The sequence below is a fragment of the Hemitrygon akajei genome, chromosome 23, assembly GCF_048418815.1.
Source record: "Hemitrygon akajei chromosome 23, sHemAka1.3, whole genome shotgun sequence".
NCBI classification, from domain to species: Eukaryota; Metazoa; Chordata; class Chondrichthyes; order Myliobatiformes; family Dasyatidae; genus Hemitrygon; species Hemitrygon akajei.
Window position 1 is genome coordinate 40,234,015 of NC_133146.1, and position 18,680 is coordinate 40,252,694.

General features: G+C 40.3%; 1 protein-coding gene across 5 annotated transcripts in view; it reads left to right on the forward strand.

Annotated features, from left to right (window-relative positions):
* The window catches only part of cpeb3 (cytoplasmic polyadenylation element binding protein 3), a 106,610-nt gene that overhangs the window by 8,877 nt on the left and 79,053 nt on the right, over positions 1 to 18,680 (forward strand). For all 5 annotated transcript variants that reach the window (XM_073027489.1, XM_073027491.1, XM_073027488.1 and 2 more), the window contains exon 3: positions 16,836 to 16,995. In XM_073027489.1, the coding sequence (XP_072883590.1) occupies positions 16,836 to 16,995 (160 nt within the window). The remainder of the gene's footprint in view (positions 1 to 16,835; positions 16,996 to 18,680) is intronic.

Genomic DNA, 18,680 nt, shown 5'->3' on the forward strand with positions numbered 1-18,680 from the left:
GAATAGCCTGCACAAACTTAACCTCCACCAGGGCAGATGCATGGCATCCTTTATGGAATTGTCAAATGGGAAAGTGGAATCCACAACTTTGTGAGGTTGGCCTTGGTGGAGGAGAGAGAAAGACGAGCAAAGTTGTAGATGCAAGGGACGTTCTCCTGCCATAGAACTGCAAGTGCAATGGGAAACAGAGCTTAGAATGTAATTCCCTAAAGCCAAGAATTGAGTACCACAGTATAGTACCATAACAATTACAATCACCTCTTGTACACTAGCTCATCTTCTTACTTGCTGCCTGTTAGGTCACTGGCGTTTGGGATAGCAATGAAGGTCCTCCATTGCTGGCGGTGTTCAAAGCTTCCTTCATTGTTTCCATAGCTTTTCTCTCGGTTTTCACTACTGTCCCGGGTGGAGACTCAGGAATGCTGTTGTACTCAGATGTAGAAGGACTCTTCATTTGTTTCCAGTTTTGATTTACCGGTCAGGGTCATTAGCCCTGAGCTGAACTCCTGAACCTGAAGGACTGGTAGACCACTCTTAGAGTGGCCTCTACCCTTTGACCTGTTTGGCATGCCCTTTGACCCTACCAAGAACCAAATCATAACATTTTGACTCCAGCCAACATAGCTCTCCGGGTCATTGAGGCATGCATGCTTCCAAACCATGACAAGGTTGTGGTACTCTTGGAGGATTAATGTAATATTCTGGAATTTCTTTGCACAGTACTCCATACACCACACCCCAATCATTTACAGTATATACCAACAACCTATCAGAATAATACTTTATATCTAATGTTCATATAATGTACCACACCCACACACATTTAGTACAACTGCAAACTTCACTTTTCAGACTCCCAGTTGCTCAACAATGACTGCCACGTACCCAGGTGCATTGCACAATGCTTACCCACATACTTCCCCGTTTGGCAGAACAAAATGTTGCAAAGTCACCGGCTGGAATAGCCGGTCAGCTGGGATCAGATCCAGTTAGGTAACCTCAAGGAGAATATGCTGTCCAAAATTAGAATGGTTGTAACTAAGGCTAAGATGGCACCAAGGGTGAATTCATACTGGTGCTTAGCTGCTGTCTCCACTTAGATTATGGCTCAGATTTGGTTATTTTTTAAAGTTTGCACGGAGGCTTTTAGGGACAGAGAGTGGAGTTAGGGATCAAGTTAATGTTTACGGACAGGGATGTGGAAGAGCTAGAGGTCAGGCCTCTGCTCTGCATTTGAAATCCAGTGATGTAGACGGGTGATGAAGGACATCCACGGTCTAGGCCTCCACTCTATGTTTGCAGCGACACAGGATCTCTGGAATCCAGCTCTCCACTAGAATGTGGGTCGATACCAAAGATGAAAGCCTGAAGGTCAATCAGAAATCTGGAAGTCAAAGCCCAGTGGCCGGAGATGAGATCTGGAGGCAATTCCTGGAGCTGGAGGACCTCCGTGTGAGTGTGGATGGTTTGGAGGGAGAAAAGGGGTTTGTTTTGCTGTTTTGTTGTTTGTTGTCTTTTGTGTTGTTCTGCTGAGCATTGTGAGCATGCTCTGTGTGGTGACACTTGGGGGCTGCCGCCAGCTCATCCTTGGGTGTGTTTGTTAACACAAATGGTGCACTTCATTGTATTTTAAAATGTGCACGTGACAAATAAACCAGGAAGTTGCAGACAGTGAAGCAATTAAAAACTCTTCTTTCACCATGTGTTGTACACCTCACTTTATTCCAAAATCTCTTACTAGCTGCATGTGATGCAAATGTACACATCTCAACAGAACTTTGCCCAGTTATCTTTTTAAGTAGATAAACAGGTTGGTGTGTGGTGACTTGGCAGCAAAAACAATGAAGGTGAAGAAACAACAACACACACAAAATGCTGGTGGAACACAGCAGGCCAGGCAGCATCTATAGGGAGAAGCGTTGTCGACGTTTTGGGCCGACTCTATTTGGTCTGGACTCTCAACCAGCAGCTCAGAAATATTCTGGCAGTCTGGGGAAAAAGACGCGTCAACACTGAGTGAAGTCACAGTTAAGTTCTGCAATAATGGACTGCAGTCATAATACAGGATTCTATTGAGCACATCTACGAGGAGCACTGCCACAAGCAAGCAGCATTGATTGTCAGGGACCCTCACCATCCTGGCCGTGCTGTTTTCTCACTGCAGGAGATACAGGAGCCTTAGATCCTGCACTATCAGGTTCAGAACCAGTTAATTCCCTGCAACCTCCAAGCTCCTGATAACTTCAGTCGTTCATCAGTGAACTGATTCTCCAACCTAGGCTCTCACTTCCTTGGACTCTACAACTCATGTTCTCAGCGTTACTTATTTGTATTGCAGTTTGCTTTCTTTTGGTTGTTTGTCGGTCTTTGTGTGTAGTGTTTCATTGATTCTATTGTATTTCTTTGTTCTGTTGTGAATGTCTGCAAGAAAACGAATCTTGGGAGTATATGGTGACGATTTACTTTCAACATTGAACATGATTTCAGTGGGGCAGTCAGTAGTAGCAAAAGACTGATGAGCACCTACAATGAAATACTTGGGACATGGGCACGGATACATGAAAGCAGCTTGGGAATCTGGAGCCAACTTTGCCTGAAGCTTGGATCTCCTCTTTTCAGAATGAAGGTGAATAATTTTACATGCATACTTGTGCCATGGCCATGATACAATACAGTATAGCAGCGGATATAAGTTGTTAGGTATCTCCTGCAGTGAAAAGTTCAGGCAATGTCCAAAGGGTTTTGAGTGTCTAACACTGCCTTATAGTCCTACAACTTGAGTTGCAACCAGTTACAGGGATTGCTGAGATGCCGCCCAAGGAGTGACAATGGCTCTGGGCTGTAGCATGTACTGGCTACTTTCTTGGGCTGATCTCAGTTGCCTGTCTTACAAGAGATAAAAAGCATTCACCATCTGTTGTTTTAGCATTAATTCTCTTGCTATTTGCAGGACAGCAGCTAACCCAGCTTCTGGCAATCGTGTCAGAAAGGCACCACATGAAGCTGAGTTTCCTGGGCCACTGGCTGCTCAGAGGCATCCCACAAATCCATCTGCAGCCTCCACTGCAAACCTATTCTTCTCTTAGTTGTGCTGCACTTTTTGCAGGAGCTTTGGTTAGGAGCACTAGGTGAGGAAACAACATAGAGAAGTAGGCTTCAAGTATACATAGGGCTCATTAGTTGAAACAGTCATGATGTTTCACAAACTTCAATGGACAAAGTTGTTTTGGTTTGAAGCTTAATTATGTGCTTTTCTTTGGAGATCCAAAACAGCAACAGGCCCTTCGAGCCCAACAAGCCCACACTGCTTATTACACCTATGTGAACAATTAATCCGTTAACCCGTACATCTTTCGAACGTGGGAGGAAATCAGAGCCCCCAGAGGAACTTGATGTGATCTCACATAGAACATACAAACTCCTTACAGAGAGTGGCAGAACTGAACCTGCATCACTGGGGCTGTGATAGCATTACGCTATCATGCCCAATGTTTTGTTTTGATTTACCTATTTTGAAGTCTGGACAATATGATACTCCGGTGTTCAGCAATAGACAGAGACAGACATGGGGAATTGGGTTAATGTTCCTTGTTGTTCATAAGAGCTCTTTGGTCTCTTCCTCTTCCTTGTCTTTGTTCAGTTTACAATAGAGGTTCTGCACCATATAGAAGAAGGGTAGTTCTACCAAGCTACTGTGCCATACAAGGAGTAAATCTTTGGTTTAGGATGACAGTGCGTTTGTGTAGCAGTATATCTTTTATTGTACGTATTGCATCCACAAAGCGATTAGCTTTCAGTCAATGTCAATATGTTGTATCAGGAAGCCTGCAATGTCTGCTTGCTTTGCCCATTGGTCTTTTATGTGGAAATGTAAGGTGTACTCAGCTGTCTTAATTCAGAGAGGATCTGAGACACTCCTGAAACAATGGTGTGCAGGAAACTCCAGTCTGGAAGGAGTTGGATGTGTAGATGTTCATTGTCATTGTGATCCTGGTTGCCACGGGCAACACAATGTTCATGACAATGCAGTTTTAGTTCCTATTGGGCCATATGGTATATCTTATTATTGTTCTCCTTGCTAAATCTCAGGTATTTAATGCATTGTTCCTTGTCGAGGTAGACTTGGTGGTTAATTTCTTTTAAGGATCCTTCTATCCCTTGTCTAGAAGGTCTTACAGTCCTCACTAACGTCTATGTTCACTGTATTCTGCAATTAACCTCCATATTTGCCCTCTCTGAAGAACGGCCATTTGAAATACCTGAGACAAAGAGCAACATGTTACAGAAGCTTTTAAATCAAAAATCAGCACCGACTTTAAATTCCTTGTTCACTTCCTGTAACTTGAAAAGAAATTTAGCAGCATCAAGGGCTAATTGAAAGGAATAAATCAGCAACAGCAACAACCAGCAGGATCCTTTTAAAGCAGCACGAGTAGAGTCCTTTTTTGCTGAAAGCTTGATCTTGAGCAGGTGGACTATACGTGGCGTTGAGGGTTATTTTGAACATGTAGCTCTGTTATTGTTACCTGCTGAATGCTGCCGTAATCTTTCCAGAAGGTCAGAGCTGCTTGCAGCACAGTCCTACGCTTCCCAAAATGGCAGATGGCATGCTTCATGGCAGGAATATTTACATGTGCATTGCATGTCAAATAGGACGCAAATCTGCAGCTGCAGCACCCATGGGCATATGCATGCAAATTTTGCAGCTACTGCTATTTCCTCTTTCTCTCTCTTCCAATCAAGCACATGCCCTCTTACCTTGTGCTCTCATTTTCAATGCTCCTCTTGATTGTACATTCATTCATTCTTGTTATGGGAGAAATAGTGAGTTACCAATCATTTATTTTAAAGAATAATCGTAAGCCATTTGATAAGCACAGTGCAGTTAATTCCATCGGCAGTATGTTGATTGGGGTGAAATCACTTGAATCTTGGGAAGATGTTGACTTGAGTAATTCTGGCTGACAAACTGCCAGATTTTAATTGTCGACTTAATTGATTACCTTACAGTTTTTCCAAAATGGGGTTTGAGCAAATCATTGTCCATTTTGTTATCGCGTGGTAAGCAACATCATCAGCAGTGAAAGAGTACCAAAGCAAAGTTTATGTTGGTCATCATGGCTTGGAAAGAAAGTGTTAATAAGTTGTGTAGAATTATTAATGTATTGGAAAGATAGTTGACCTATGTCTAATTCTATTGGCAGGATTTTTTAATTAAATAATTGAACATTGCAGAATACAAGCAGCAAAAAGCAACTTGGGTGTCTTTTACTTCACTGGAGTTGATACCAAGCTTGGGTTCATAGTAAGAGACTTGCATAATGGCTGTATTGCAGTTTTGAAATCTTATAAATCCTTTTCACCTTTGGAATTGTTCGGCCGTTATGTATTGCTGTGAAACATTTGGAGGACAGTGTTCAATGATTAAATCATCCTTCTTTAACATCTGATTTTTGTTGATGTTTTATCTCTATCCTGGCATTTTCTGTTGTTGTTTGCATGCGTTTTGGCCATTGGTTAATATTTTTAGATTCAGATTCAGATTCAGTTTATTGTCATTTAGAAACCACAAATGCAATGCAGTTAAAAAAATGAGACAACGTTCCTCCAGAATGATATCACAAAAGCACATGACAAAACAGACTACATTAGAAAATCCACATAACGTTTGGCAATCCCCAATCCAGAGTCCGGAGAGGCTGCTACGTATCAATATCGCGCTACCGTCTGAGCGTGTTCCCCAGAAAGGAGCTCCACATCCACCAGACAAACAAGACCAAAAACTAAAGCTACAAGACCTGCACAACACCACATAGTTACAACAGTGCAAACAATGGCATAATTGATAAAAAAAAGACTATGGGCACAGTAAAAATAGTCCAAAGATGTTAAAGGACTATAAGTTCAAAAGAAATCACCACACAGTTTCCACAAGTCCCCAGGGTCTTGAATATTTTCTTGAATGTCTGTGGAAAAACAATTCCTCACGTGCACTATGTTATCTAGAAAGAAAAATAGCTGTTCTTATTTTTAAAGAGGTTCTGAAAAAACATCTGAATTCAATTATTGCTTAAGCAGACCTTTTAAGCAACAATTGTTATTTGTAGGTACCTTGAGGGGGGGGTTAATTTAAATTGTATAATATTACAGATGTGGATTATCAACTAAACTCAAAGCCCACATTTTTCTTTGCCATTTTAATGGTCTAAGTGTGAAATTCTCATTATCTGATTGGGCCAGTAAGAATGTCATTGTTGAAACAGGAACTGCTATCATTAGCAATGTATTCAGGTTGGTTTAAGTTGGACGAATATAAATACCCTACTGTGTGTGCATTTCTAAAGATGCTTTTTTTTCTTTTTAAAAAAGGCAAATAATACTGAACATGAAACTACATCTTATGGAAAGTGTTCTAGATTTCTGGTTCTGAATGAAAGTGGGCTAGTTCAATTCTTGCAGCAAGTACCTTGTTCAGATATCACTGAACTTTGAAAGTGCTTCCCATGTTGTCTCCTGCTTGTTGATGCTGACTGATGTCGTGGGAAATCATTTGTGCTTGGTGACTAATGGATCCCTTGTGGTAGTACTTCAGAATAGGTGCGACAATATTTGGAATATTTGATGCGAGCATAAATTCACATTTCCTTTAACTGCTGAGGCCAGCAAAATTGTAGGATCCAGATCAGAACCATTTTTGTAAGATATTTTGTTTTGCATTGGTTCCATAAGTTTGTCATAGCTGGGGATGGTAGTGGGGATAAGCTCCCTCTACCTAGTAAATGCTCCCAATGGTGTCCATCTCAAATAGCTTCTGACAACCAAGCCCAGCTTCTAGCCTTCACGTGACTCAGCTACTAAGAATGGCAGAATTGTTTCTGCGGGCAGGAAATGGGGCAAAGGCAGGTTACTGCCACCTTAAAACTAGTCATTTTGGGCATATGGAGCTTGTCAGCCGTGGTTGGCAGCTCATCTAGGAGAAGTGAAACTCTGATCTCAAATCTCCTCGGTCTTGTGGCTAAACCCGCCCATGGGGAAGGCTTTGGGAGTAAACCCTGAGGAAGAATTTGTTACTGGAGTCACTAAGGCAGTCCCATGTTGAGTTCAATGCTGACTGGCAACTCCTGCAACACCGCTGGTGGTGAACTGCATTGGTTTCTGAAGTTCCTTGGGATACATCAGCTGCATGGAGAGGGGGAGCTTGCTCTCCATATTATACTGCCCTGGCCTGTGAACCAACACGGACAGATAGGATGTAATAACCGTAATCAACATGGATCAGCGGAGGGCCTCACATTGTTTTGGGTCCTATTGTCTTTGGAACAGATCAATGAGCCAGTGTTCACTGAATACAAAAAGGTAGATAAGATCTGTAACATGCCTGTTAATTTATTGTATTCAGTTTTCTCCCTGTCATTGCTGGTCTCTTAAATCCTCAGGCCTAGTCTGAGCTTTTTTTTTGCTTTCTCCATGCTTTTAAAGCCATGGATCCATTCATTTGTAATTTTTCTTGCTTTGTGTGTGAAAACCTTTGGTGTGAATTTTTAAAATTAGATGGATGGGAATAAGTGTAGCTGTGTCTCATTTATTTCATCCTGATTCTCGTGGAGCAAAGTGCAAAGTTATGAAGGGCAATGAAAATTACTTTATCAGGCCGTTGAAGTAGGTAATGCAAGTGCGTAAATAGTATTCTGGGAACTTTTACCTTTGCTTTATGTATCATGTTCCGCAGTGTTGCCCAAGTCAAGTTGGACAGTTGACATTTGTTCTGGAGCCAGGAATGCATTTTGCATTAAAATACACACAGTTGAAAATGCTGTTGCCAAACAGAGCTATGCAAAAGGCAACAGGAGTTGAAAGGTCAGAAGGATTGTTCTGGTGAAGCGCTAGGTAAAAATACCAAACTTCGGACCCGTGAAACGTAGTCCTGACATTTAGGACCACTGTGATATTAGTTTATTTTCTCCCTTATCGTGGCAAAGAAGGACTGGTTTCAGGTGGTAACACTACACAGACAGGATTCAGGATTTGGCAGCAAGTGCAAGATGTGGTTTAACTGCTGAAAGATTTCTAAGATCTTTCAGCAGTGGGAAGTCGGCATGGAGGTTCAACCTTGTAAATGCACAGGATCACCGTTGAGCTGATGAATTAAATGACCTTTGCTACAGGAAAGTGTAATAATCGTTTCCTTAGATCCTATAAAACCACCCCACTTTGTCAATATTTCTGTAGAGTGGTAAAAGAACACACAGCTGGTTCAGCAACAACTTGGATAACTTTAAAAATGGCATTTAAAAATTACCAGTCCAAGAAGTTCATGCTGTCTGTTAAGAAAATCTTACTTTTTATTTAAGTTACCATACTGCTTTCACCAATTTTTACATCTGCTGTGAATAGGGCTGTAACACTCCATGAATGTCAGTATTGCTATAAAAAAAAATTAACCTTGTCCTTGATGAAAGCTCTACTTGTTCATATTTGGATAAAATACCCCCAGATTATCTGGGTTTACATGCACATTCAATTCTTAAATGTTTTTGAACAGGAAGGAGACAAGTCTCATAGCAAAACTCAAGTGTGGCATTGGAAAAGCACAGCTAACCATTTCGACCTTTTTTGAGTCCATGGTGATTTCAAGAGTAAAGCAACCTTTGACTTCCTCTTAACCGATTGGCACAGATGGAATTGCTAAGGGTCTCTATCTGTGATTTGTCGTTCTGATTCTACAATATCATCTTGTTCAAAATGTCATTTGGCCTAGTGAAGTTTTAGTCTGGAATGCATGCTTATCATCTTGTGTGGGCCCTGAACCCAGAGCAGATGTGATTTAAGGCAAGAATTAGTGTGCCAGGGGAACTTATTTATATATTTGTAATTTTTATCTTGGAAGGGAAACCTGAGATGACAGGCCCAAAATTAATGTTTAATACGACACCCAATTATTTAAGTGTTGCGATGTTGAGATTAATTCTTGCTTGTTACCCACATGGGCAGAACCCCTTATACCATATGTCTATATATTGCAGGATTTCCCTTTATCCTTTTTTCAAACATTATCAAATCTATATAAAGAGGGGATGAACTTATATCCAAGTCTCTTCATGAGAACAAATAGCAGTAAACTATTCTACATACCTAAAAAAAAAACAAGGAGTACAGGAATTATTACATGGAGCAAAACAGTCTTCCTTGTGCAAAAACAGTGGATTCTCATTAATTGGGACACATTGGGACCAGTACGTTTTGACCCAATTAACCAGAGTTTCATGGAAATAGTTAAAAAGCTATTTTTTTTATTAAAAAAGGCATACTACCATTTAACTGAGTTTTTAAAAATCATGTATTTAATTGAGATGCAGAACAAATGAGACCAGAACCAAAACTTCTACAGTACTGTAAAACTGTGTGTTAGATCCTAATAGTTATTGATGGAGGAATTCATCTGGTGTACCTGTTCTGTTGATTGACCATAAATGAACAAAATTAGGTGGGTGGCAGATGGAGTTCATTCCAGACAAGTGTGAAGTGGCACACTTTGGGAGGCAAACGCGAAGGCAGAATTCTTAGCAGTGTAGAAGAACACGGGGGATCTTGGGGTCCCGCATAAGTAGATCCCTCAAAGTTGCATGCAAGTTGATAGGGTGGGTAAGAAGGCGTTGGTGTAATGGCCTTCATTCGTCAGGGGATTGAGTTCAAGAACCGCAAAGTAATGTTGCAGCTCTATTAAACTCTGGATAGACCACACTTGGAGTATTCTGCTCGGCTGTGGCTACCTCATTATAGGAAGGACGTGGAAGCTTTGGAAAGGATGCAGAGGAGATTTACCAGGATGCTGCCTGAATTGGAGAGCATATTTTATGAGGATGGGTTGAGCAAGCTAGAACTTGTCTCTTTGTAATGAAGGGGAATGAGATCTGACTTGATAGAGGTGTACTAGATGATACGAGGTATAGATTAAGTAGACAACCAGAGACTTTTTCCAGGGTGGAAATAGCTTGTGTGAGGGAGATTAATTTGAAGGTGTTTGGAGGGAAGTTTAGGGGAAATGTAAGAAATAAGTTTTTTTGCACAAGGGGTGGTAGATACATGCACTGCCAAGGGTGGTGGTAGAGGCAGATACACTAGGGATATTTTCAATTATTAAATAGGCACATGGATATCAGAAAAATGGAGGACTATATAAAGGTGAGGGTAAGTAGGTTACAAGGCTGGCATAATATGGTGAGGCTAAGGGTCTATATGGTGCTGGACTGTTATGTTCTTCTGTGTTCTACGGTATGGTGAGGCTACTTGTGCTAATCACTTAATTAGGTTAATTATGACTGCAAAATGATTTTCAGCCAATCAACTGGAATAAATCTGGACCCAAGCATAACAAAAGAAAGTGTTACGACACAGGCTGTGGTGTTGAATAGTCCAGATTACTCCTAGCATTGTTTGGTGTGAGCTATTAATCGTACTGTTTCACAACAAGAAGTGTATTGTGCAATAATTTACCAGAGGCCAATGACTTGCATGTATGGCATGTGTCATACTTCGTTGCTTCTGAGATAGAGTTCATATTGGATATAGGAACGTTGCGGAGATATTAATATTCAGAACCAGAGGTGGACTTCTTTGGGGCTAGTGGGCACCATGGCACCATTAAAAATAAGGTTGGCAACACCAGCATCGGCATCTGGGAATGTAAAAATTGGGTCCAGACTCTGCAGGATGGGGGATTGCTGAGCTTCTGGGACAGTATAATAATTATCCTTGAGGCGGAGTATTGCTTATCTTTGTCACTCTGGCAGATTATGTGTTGCATGGAATTTTTGAGGATTTAAAATTCCCAGATATTGGCTGAATTATGGTTTAGATTAATGCAGGTTGGCGTTGGCGGTATGAGCAGCTGTATTCTGCGTGGTAGGATGGCAAGGGGAAAAGAGAAGGTCATATGTGTGATCTCCCGAGAGAAAGCAAGTTGTGTTTTTAATTCGATTCTTACAGGAAGAGAATACAAAAGCAAATAAAACTGCAATTAATGTTTCTCTTAGCAGCAACAGGTGAATAAACAGTTGTTAATTGAACAGTAATTCCAAGTCCTAAAACGGCAGGTGTTCTAATTATTTTCTCTTTGTGTTTGCCATCGTCTCCTTCTGCCTCGCCTTTTCCTGCTTGCCTCCTTTTCTTTGGGATTAAAAAGTAATTTGCAGATCAGTTGTGAATCTGCAGTTCAGAATATAATCTTTGAGATGAGGCTGCCGCTGGCAGCAGGCACCCATGTTTGCTGCTTCTCTGATCTTTCCCCGGTCTGCCAATGGCTGACTTGCTCTCCGAAGCCATCCGCAGTCTGAGCTGTCAAGTCCTTGTGCTCCTGGTAAGCCGGCACGATGTTATTGCTGTTATGTGCGCAGGCCGGGACAAGCTCCACCTATGGAGTGGTAGAAGAACACCAGACACTGAGCAAACCTGTGCTCTTTGTCACAGCCGCCAGGGACTTCACATACACCTGATGGTCAGAAGTATTGAAAACGACATTACAAAAAAATCTAATTATGGATAAATTCATTCTATATAGCTCAATCTATTATAAGTTTTCAGAGAAACTCAGTTAAAACAAAATGTTTTAAAATGACTAATAATGAACCCAGATTCACAGCTTTTAATGGTGTGGACTTGCTGATACTAACCCTCCTCCGCCTGGCAGGATTGGTTCTCATGCTCAACAATTCCTCCTTCAGCTCCTCCCACTTTCTCCAAACTCAGGGGGGTAGCCATGGGCATCTGCATGAACCCCAGCTGTGCCTGCCTTTTAGTTGACTATGTAGAACAGTCCACGTTCTAAGCCTTCTTCTGTAATGCTCCCCAACTCCTCCTCCACTACATTGATGCTGCTTCATGCACCCACGTTGAGCTCGTCAATTTTATCAACTTTGCCTCCAACCTCCACCTTGCCCTTAACTGTACTTGGTGCATTTCTGACACCTTCCTCCCCTTTCTTGATCTCTCTGCCTCCATCTCTGGAGACTAACTGTCTACCGATATCTTTTATAAAAACAACCAATTCCTGCGGCTATCTTGACTATACCTCTTCCCACTCTGTCTCCTGTAGGACTGCTATTCCCCTTTCTCAGTTCCTTCACCTCCACTGCATCTATTCTTAGGGTGAGGCTGTCCTTTCCAGGACATCAGAGATGTCTTCCTCCTTTAAAGAACAGAGTTTCCTTTCCTCCACCATTGCAGCCCTCAGACATTTGTGCTCACCCTATCTTCCCGCCACCTTAACAGTGATAGGATTTCTCTTGTCCTTACCAATGCCCCACGAACCTCCACATCCAACGCATCATTCTCCGCAACTTTCACTCCTCCAAAGTGGTCCTACCACCAAATACATCTTTACCTCAACCCCCACTCTCTGCTTTCCACAGGGATGGCTCCCCCATGATTCCCTTGTCCTAACTGTTCCTCCCCACTAATCTCCCATGTAGCACTTATCCCCACAAGTACTACATTTGCCTTTTACCTCCTCCCTCACCTTCATTCAGGACCCCAAACAGTCCTTCAGTTGCGGTTGTCTACTGTACCCCCTCCTGATGCGGCCTCCTCTACATTGGTGGGACCCAGTGTAAATTAGGGGGGGCAGCTTTGTTGAAAACTTCCACTCCACCAAAAAATGGAACTTCCCAGTGGTAAAGCATTTTAATTCTGATTCCCATTCCCATTCTGACAGTATGGTCCATGGCCTTCTCTTGTACCATGACGAGGCCACCCTCAGGGAGGAGGAGCAACGCCTTGTATTCCATCTGGGTAGCCTCCAACCTGATGACACGAACATCGATTTCTGCATCTGTTAAAAAAAATTACCTTCCTTTCCTCTCTTCTTCTATTCCCCATTATGGTCTCTTACACCTTTTCACGTGCCTATTACCTCTCCTGGGTCCCCTCCTCCTTCCCTTTCTCCTATGGTCCACTCTCCTCTCCTGTCAGAGTTCTTCCTCTCCAGACCTTTACCTTTCCCACCTACCTGGCTTCACCTATCGCCTTCTAGCTCATTCTCCTTACCCTCCTGTCACCTTTTTATTCTGGCATCTTCCCCCTTCCTTTTGAGTCGTGAAGAAGGCTCTTGGCCCGAAACATCGACTGTAAATGAATTTTTGTAGATGCTGCCTGACCTGCTGAGTTCCTCCAGCATTTTGTGTGTGTTACTGATCCTATGGCTGATCTGACTGGAGACAGGTTCAATGGGACAGTTTGCCCAGCATAACTGCTGGGACATTGCAGCTATTCAATAGCATGATGTGGGGCCCAGTGGGGAATCCAAATCTAGATGTCTGGTCAGAAAATCCCCAATACAGAGCAGGCAGGAACCTTGGACAGGGGTGCTGAACTTCCCTGGCATTTTTAAGGATAAACACCAGCAGCTTGCTAAGAGATTGCCAGCATTTCCTGGCAAGTTGCATTTGATGTTTTCATATAAAATGGAAAAACTAGTAGCTGCACCTGAGTAAAGATGTGGTTTAACAGTACGTTGGATAAACAATAATTGTTTGACTTAGAAACAAAGTCCAGTAGGTTCAGTAACACCCTTGTTCCTTTTAGAAAAAAAAACACATTCTAAATGTATTTTGTAACTTGTTTCCGCAATGTTCAGAGTAGTAAGGCTTGGTGTAAATTAATTGCTTGCTTCATCAGATCATTTCAGAAGAATTTAATTTAACTTCCAATTTATATGCTAGAGAGGGGGCGAGGGGAACAAGAGGGTAGCACATGAGGGTGCTTTTTATTGGCAGCTACTTTCACTCTAAGATTAATTTTTGCATTATTGTTTCACATAAAAACTGTTCCGTTTTTAAACAAAAAAAAATTAAGAAAAAATGATAGACATTTCTAATGCTTTGAAAGACCACTTCAGATTATTAGTAGTTTTATTTGCATGGAGAATTTCAATTGCTACAACGTTCAATGTCAAGGTCAATTTAACATCAAAATATGTATATGTTACCATATGCTACTTTAAGAATTATTTGTTTTTTGCTGGTATTTTGCAGGAAAATAAATGTAATAGAATTTATGAAAAACAACCAATGTGTAAAAGAAGCCAAGTTGTGCAAAGAAAAGGTAATACTGAGGACATGAGTTGTAGAGTCCTTGAAGTTGCGTCTGTAGGTTGTGGGATCAGTTTAGAGTTCTGATGAGTGAAGGTATATGTGATGCCTTTTTCTTAAATGCTTCAGAAGCTGCACTTCTGAATGGATTTCAGGTGGTTTTATGTGGCAAAAGCTGTTCATCCAGAGAGTATGGAGTGGTGAATTGCCAAAGGTGTTGTCTTCCATTTTTCCTGCTTTCAAAGTGTGTAATAGCCTGGCCAGAGTTTTTTGCCTGATAACCAAGATCACCAAATTCTGAAAATAAATTTACTTTTGTGGGTTGTTACTATGTGAAGACTACGAACGTAAAGGCAGTGATGGCACTAGAAAAGCTGTTCATAAGTTGCAAAAAGACTGGGACATCCAAGACGGTGAGATGATAACTGCATAAATGCTTCTCCTTCCTCTGTGTCCAACTTACGCTCTATGCTAATTATTGCACCAGATCTTGCTGGTGGTTCCAAACACAACCACTGGCATTTAGCTGTTCAAACAGTGGGTAGTCCCAGATTCAGTGTAGGCATTGACAAATTTAGTAGTCTGGGGATACAGCTGCTGAGTCCAGTCATCTTGGCATTCCCCAGTACTACCCTGCTTAGTGGTTCAATCTAGATAGCATCGGAGATTGTAGAGAAGTAGGAGGCTGGTTCTTCTTAAATATTTTGTTTGTACTTTAATATTTATAAATGCTTTTTTAGTTAACTTCATCTTTTCTATTTTAAAGATGTTTAGCTTTTAACTTTTAAATGGCTTTTAGATGGTTCTGAATGTCTGATATGAAGTGGAATTGGCTCGGCTCTGCTCTCCACTTCTTGGTAAAATAAGAATGGGGTGTTGTGGTGGTGGTGGAGCCTACCACGATCATCAGCTCTGAGCAGGTGGGCTGGGCCAGCAAGATCAGGCCATATAAATTTCCATGCATCTATAACTAATGTAACCAAGACGAAGTTTATTTGGTTATTCTATTTCCACTGCAAAATATTTGTGGCACAGATTTGGGACCAGAAAAAGCTCTGAAAGAAATGAGTAAGTGAAGAAATTGTAACTGAGGAATCCTGTAATGTCCTTCCTTTAACTGTTAATTTACTTGGTCATCACAGTGGTCAGAAACCAATAAACTCCTCATTAATTTGTGTCTGTGATGATGCAGTCTTACTTATAAATGCATTTACATAAACTTAAAAATAGCACTTGAAATCCAATTCATCATTTTGATTGTGTGGGAACATAATAGAAATCTGCTCTGACAGGTAGACTAAAGTGGATTATTATTCATGGAAGCAAAACACTGGAGGAACTCAGGAGGCCTCTACCTTCCAGTTCTGCTGAAGGGTCTCGGCCCAAAACGTCGCCTGTACTTTTTTCCATAGATGCTGCCTGGCTTGCTGAGTTCCTGCAGCATTTTGTGTGTGTTTCTTGGATTTCCAGCATCTGCAGAGTTTCTCATTTATTATGCAAGTAATTTTGATATGATCAAAGAGAGATGCTTGCAAATTGTTTGGGTAATATATTAAAATCAGTTGATACAAGGTCTGTGTTTTAAGACATGATTTCTTCTGCAAAATATCTTTAGCAAAGCAAATTGGAATTAAATCCAAGGAGACTGATTCTGTAAACATTTTTTTAAAATGTGAAACTACTAGATCCATAGTTTTCTCGAAAACCACCAGTTCTTCCATTTCAGTTGAACTGACTGGGTGATTTTTTAAGTACTGGATTCTAAAATCCAATGCATCACTTGATAAGGTAACCCAATTGTAGGAAAGTGAGATCTTTCCAAATATAACCATTATCCAGAAAAATGTTCTTGCAGCATTCTGTTCAGTATAGTTGATACAGTTTTCTGTTTTATCATAATGAGTAGCATTATTTTTACATTTCTCAGAATTCCAGTTTTTAATGCATCTATAACTAATGAATACCATTCATTTGGAAGAAAGATGGTCCTTTCTTGCCAACCTTGATTACAAATAGCAAGTGATTAAATAAAAATATCTTGAAGTGAAAATATACAAGAATTCTTGATGATAGGTAAAGATAAAGCTGACTCTTGGGCTGCTTTTGGTCGTAATATAAAGTGTTATAGCTAGATAACATGCTTTTTTACAAATTCAAGAACACCTGCTGATGCTGGAAATCCAAAGCAAAATACTCAAATGTTGGAGGAACTCAGCAGGCCAGGCGACATCTATAGGAAAGAGTAAGCAGTCGATATTTTGGGCCAAGACCCTTCATCAGCACTGGAAAGAAAGCTGAGAAGTCAGATGAAGAAGGTGGGGGGAGGGGAGGAAGGACATGCTCTATTACTTCTGTTTGTTTCAGTCATAATAAACAGCCAGTGAAAATGAAGGATTAAATCATGCATCTTTTCATGTTGAATGGTAAGTCCCTTCCTTCATGTCTGCTCAACTACAAAACAAAATCTTGGAAGCATCGGAGTAAAACTAGTTGTTGGATTCCAGCTGAATAATGAAAATTGTTAAACCTATGCTTGGATAACGCTTAGGGGAAAATGAAAGTGTTTGTCATGGGAGGTTCAGAAGTTGTCGACAGCATTGTATGCAACTCTAAAATGCTGAAAGGTCCATTGACGTTCTGCAACCTCTCAAAAATACCACAGCAGGTTTCCCTGACTCTCCTGATTCAGCGATGTATTGGAAACTATTTGATATGAAGCTCTTCCAACAGTCTCTCCCTCTTCAATTACAGGACCGGAATCGGCCCTATGATGCATTTAACTTGCACTCTTTGGAGAATTCCTTAATGGATATTATGAGAAGTGACCACGAACCAATGAAAGGTAAACACTATCCCCCCAGTGGCCCACCAATGACTATTGCTGACATAATGTGGAGGAATCATTTTGCAGGTTAGCAAATTTCTTATTCATGATATGGATACTATATAAAGTTTAAGCGATGCTTTGGTTTTGCATGTTGTATATTTGTTATTGATCGATTTTCTAAATGATTTGCCATTGTTCAATATTCCACATTCTTTCTGTTTCTAACTGCAAAATGGGGAAGATTTTTGCAGCTTTTTTTTTAGAATAAACCATAAAAACCTTCATAACTGCTAATTTATTCCAAGTTAATCCATATGTATCTTCGTAAAACAATGCCTCCGTATTGACAAAATATTTGGTTAGGAGAGTTATTAACATTTTTATTTTGTTCATAGATCAAAACTATCATGCTTTTTTAAAATTTTCAAAGCTCAAAGACAATTTATTAACAAAGTACATATATGTCACCATTTGCAACCCGGAGGTTCACTCTCTTTTTGCAAGTTTTGCAAGATTCCCTCCCTCTCCATACATTAACTCTTAAATTTCTGGTTTTAAATTTCAATGAGTTTAAAAAAAAAACAAATGTAAGCCAGTTTTCAGCTGCAAATTCTTTTAAAGAGCAAACACGAGGAAATCTGCAGATGCTGGAAATTCAAACAGCAATACACACAAAATGCTGGTGGAACACAGCAGGCCAGGCAGCATCTATAAGGAGAAGCGCTGTCGACGTTTCGGGCCAAGACCCTTCTTTTAAAATTCAGTTTAATTCTTGGATAACTTTAAAAGCAATTTAGGAATAACACAATATTATTTCTGCTTTTGCATTTAACCAGTACCTTTCTATTACTCTATTAACTATCCTATTAGTTTAGCTGGTAAATGCAAGAATTTTTTTCTCAGCTCTTCATCAGGGAATTCAGTATGAAGTTCTTGAGGAATCAGAGTTCTTGAAAGCCAATGTGTGAAAACAAGCTATTTTTCTTTTCCAATTACTTTCTTGCCAAGATCTGATTAAATATATTTACCACCACTTTTCAAAGTTAAAGATGGAGTTTGTTGTAATATGTACAAGGTATGCAAGGTTTTTATGATTATTTTTGGTATGCAGTTCATAAAAAACAATTATTTTGCATGCAGAATAACTGCAACAAGAGTTGAAATTCCTTTATTTAAATAATTTTGAACATTGCAAAAGTTAACTGCTGTAGTTGATGAAGTTCACAATTTTCACTGAATATAATTGTCTTGATACATGCAGTTTGCATTCAGTTTTTAGAAAATTGCATTTCATTTTGGGAAAACTTAGTTAAGTAAGGGATTTGTTGGTAAAACTCAAGTTAACAAACAACTGCCCTATCTATCCCTCTGATGAAATCAGTTTGTTGCTCAAGCTGCAATTGTAAATGGTTACCAGTTAAAATTTGTCTTTGCTGCTCTCTTCCTTAAAAAAATATTGACAGAAGGCTAACACATGTGTTGTCAACACTGTTTAAAGGTCTTTTGAGCAATACTAAATATAAAACTGTAGAAATGATGTGATTGTATGAAATGCCATTGAAAAAATAAAGCAGGAATGGTTCAATTATTCAGATTTACTAGATTGCATTTATATATTCTGGGGAGGGGGGGGGGGGTCCGCTAACAATTACTTTAGAAAGAATTTCTGCAGTTTAAACACTACATTTTATTGTGCGAACCACTGAATAGAGTTGGTGAGAAGCAAGTACACCGACTGCCACTAGTTCCATAGTTGTTATAAAGATATG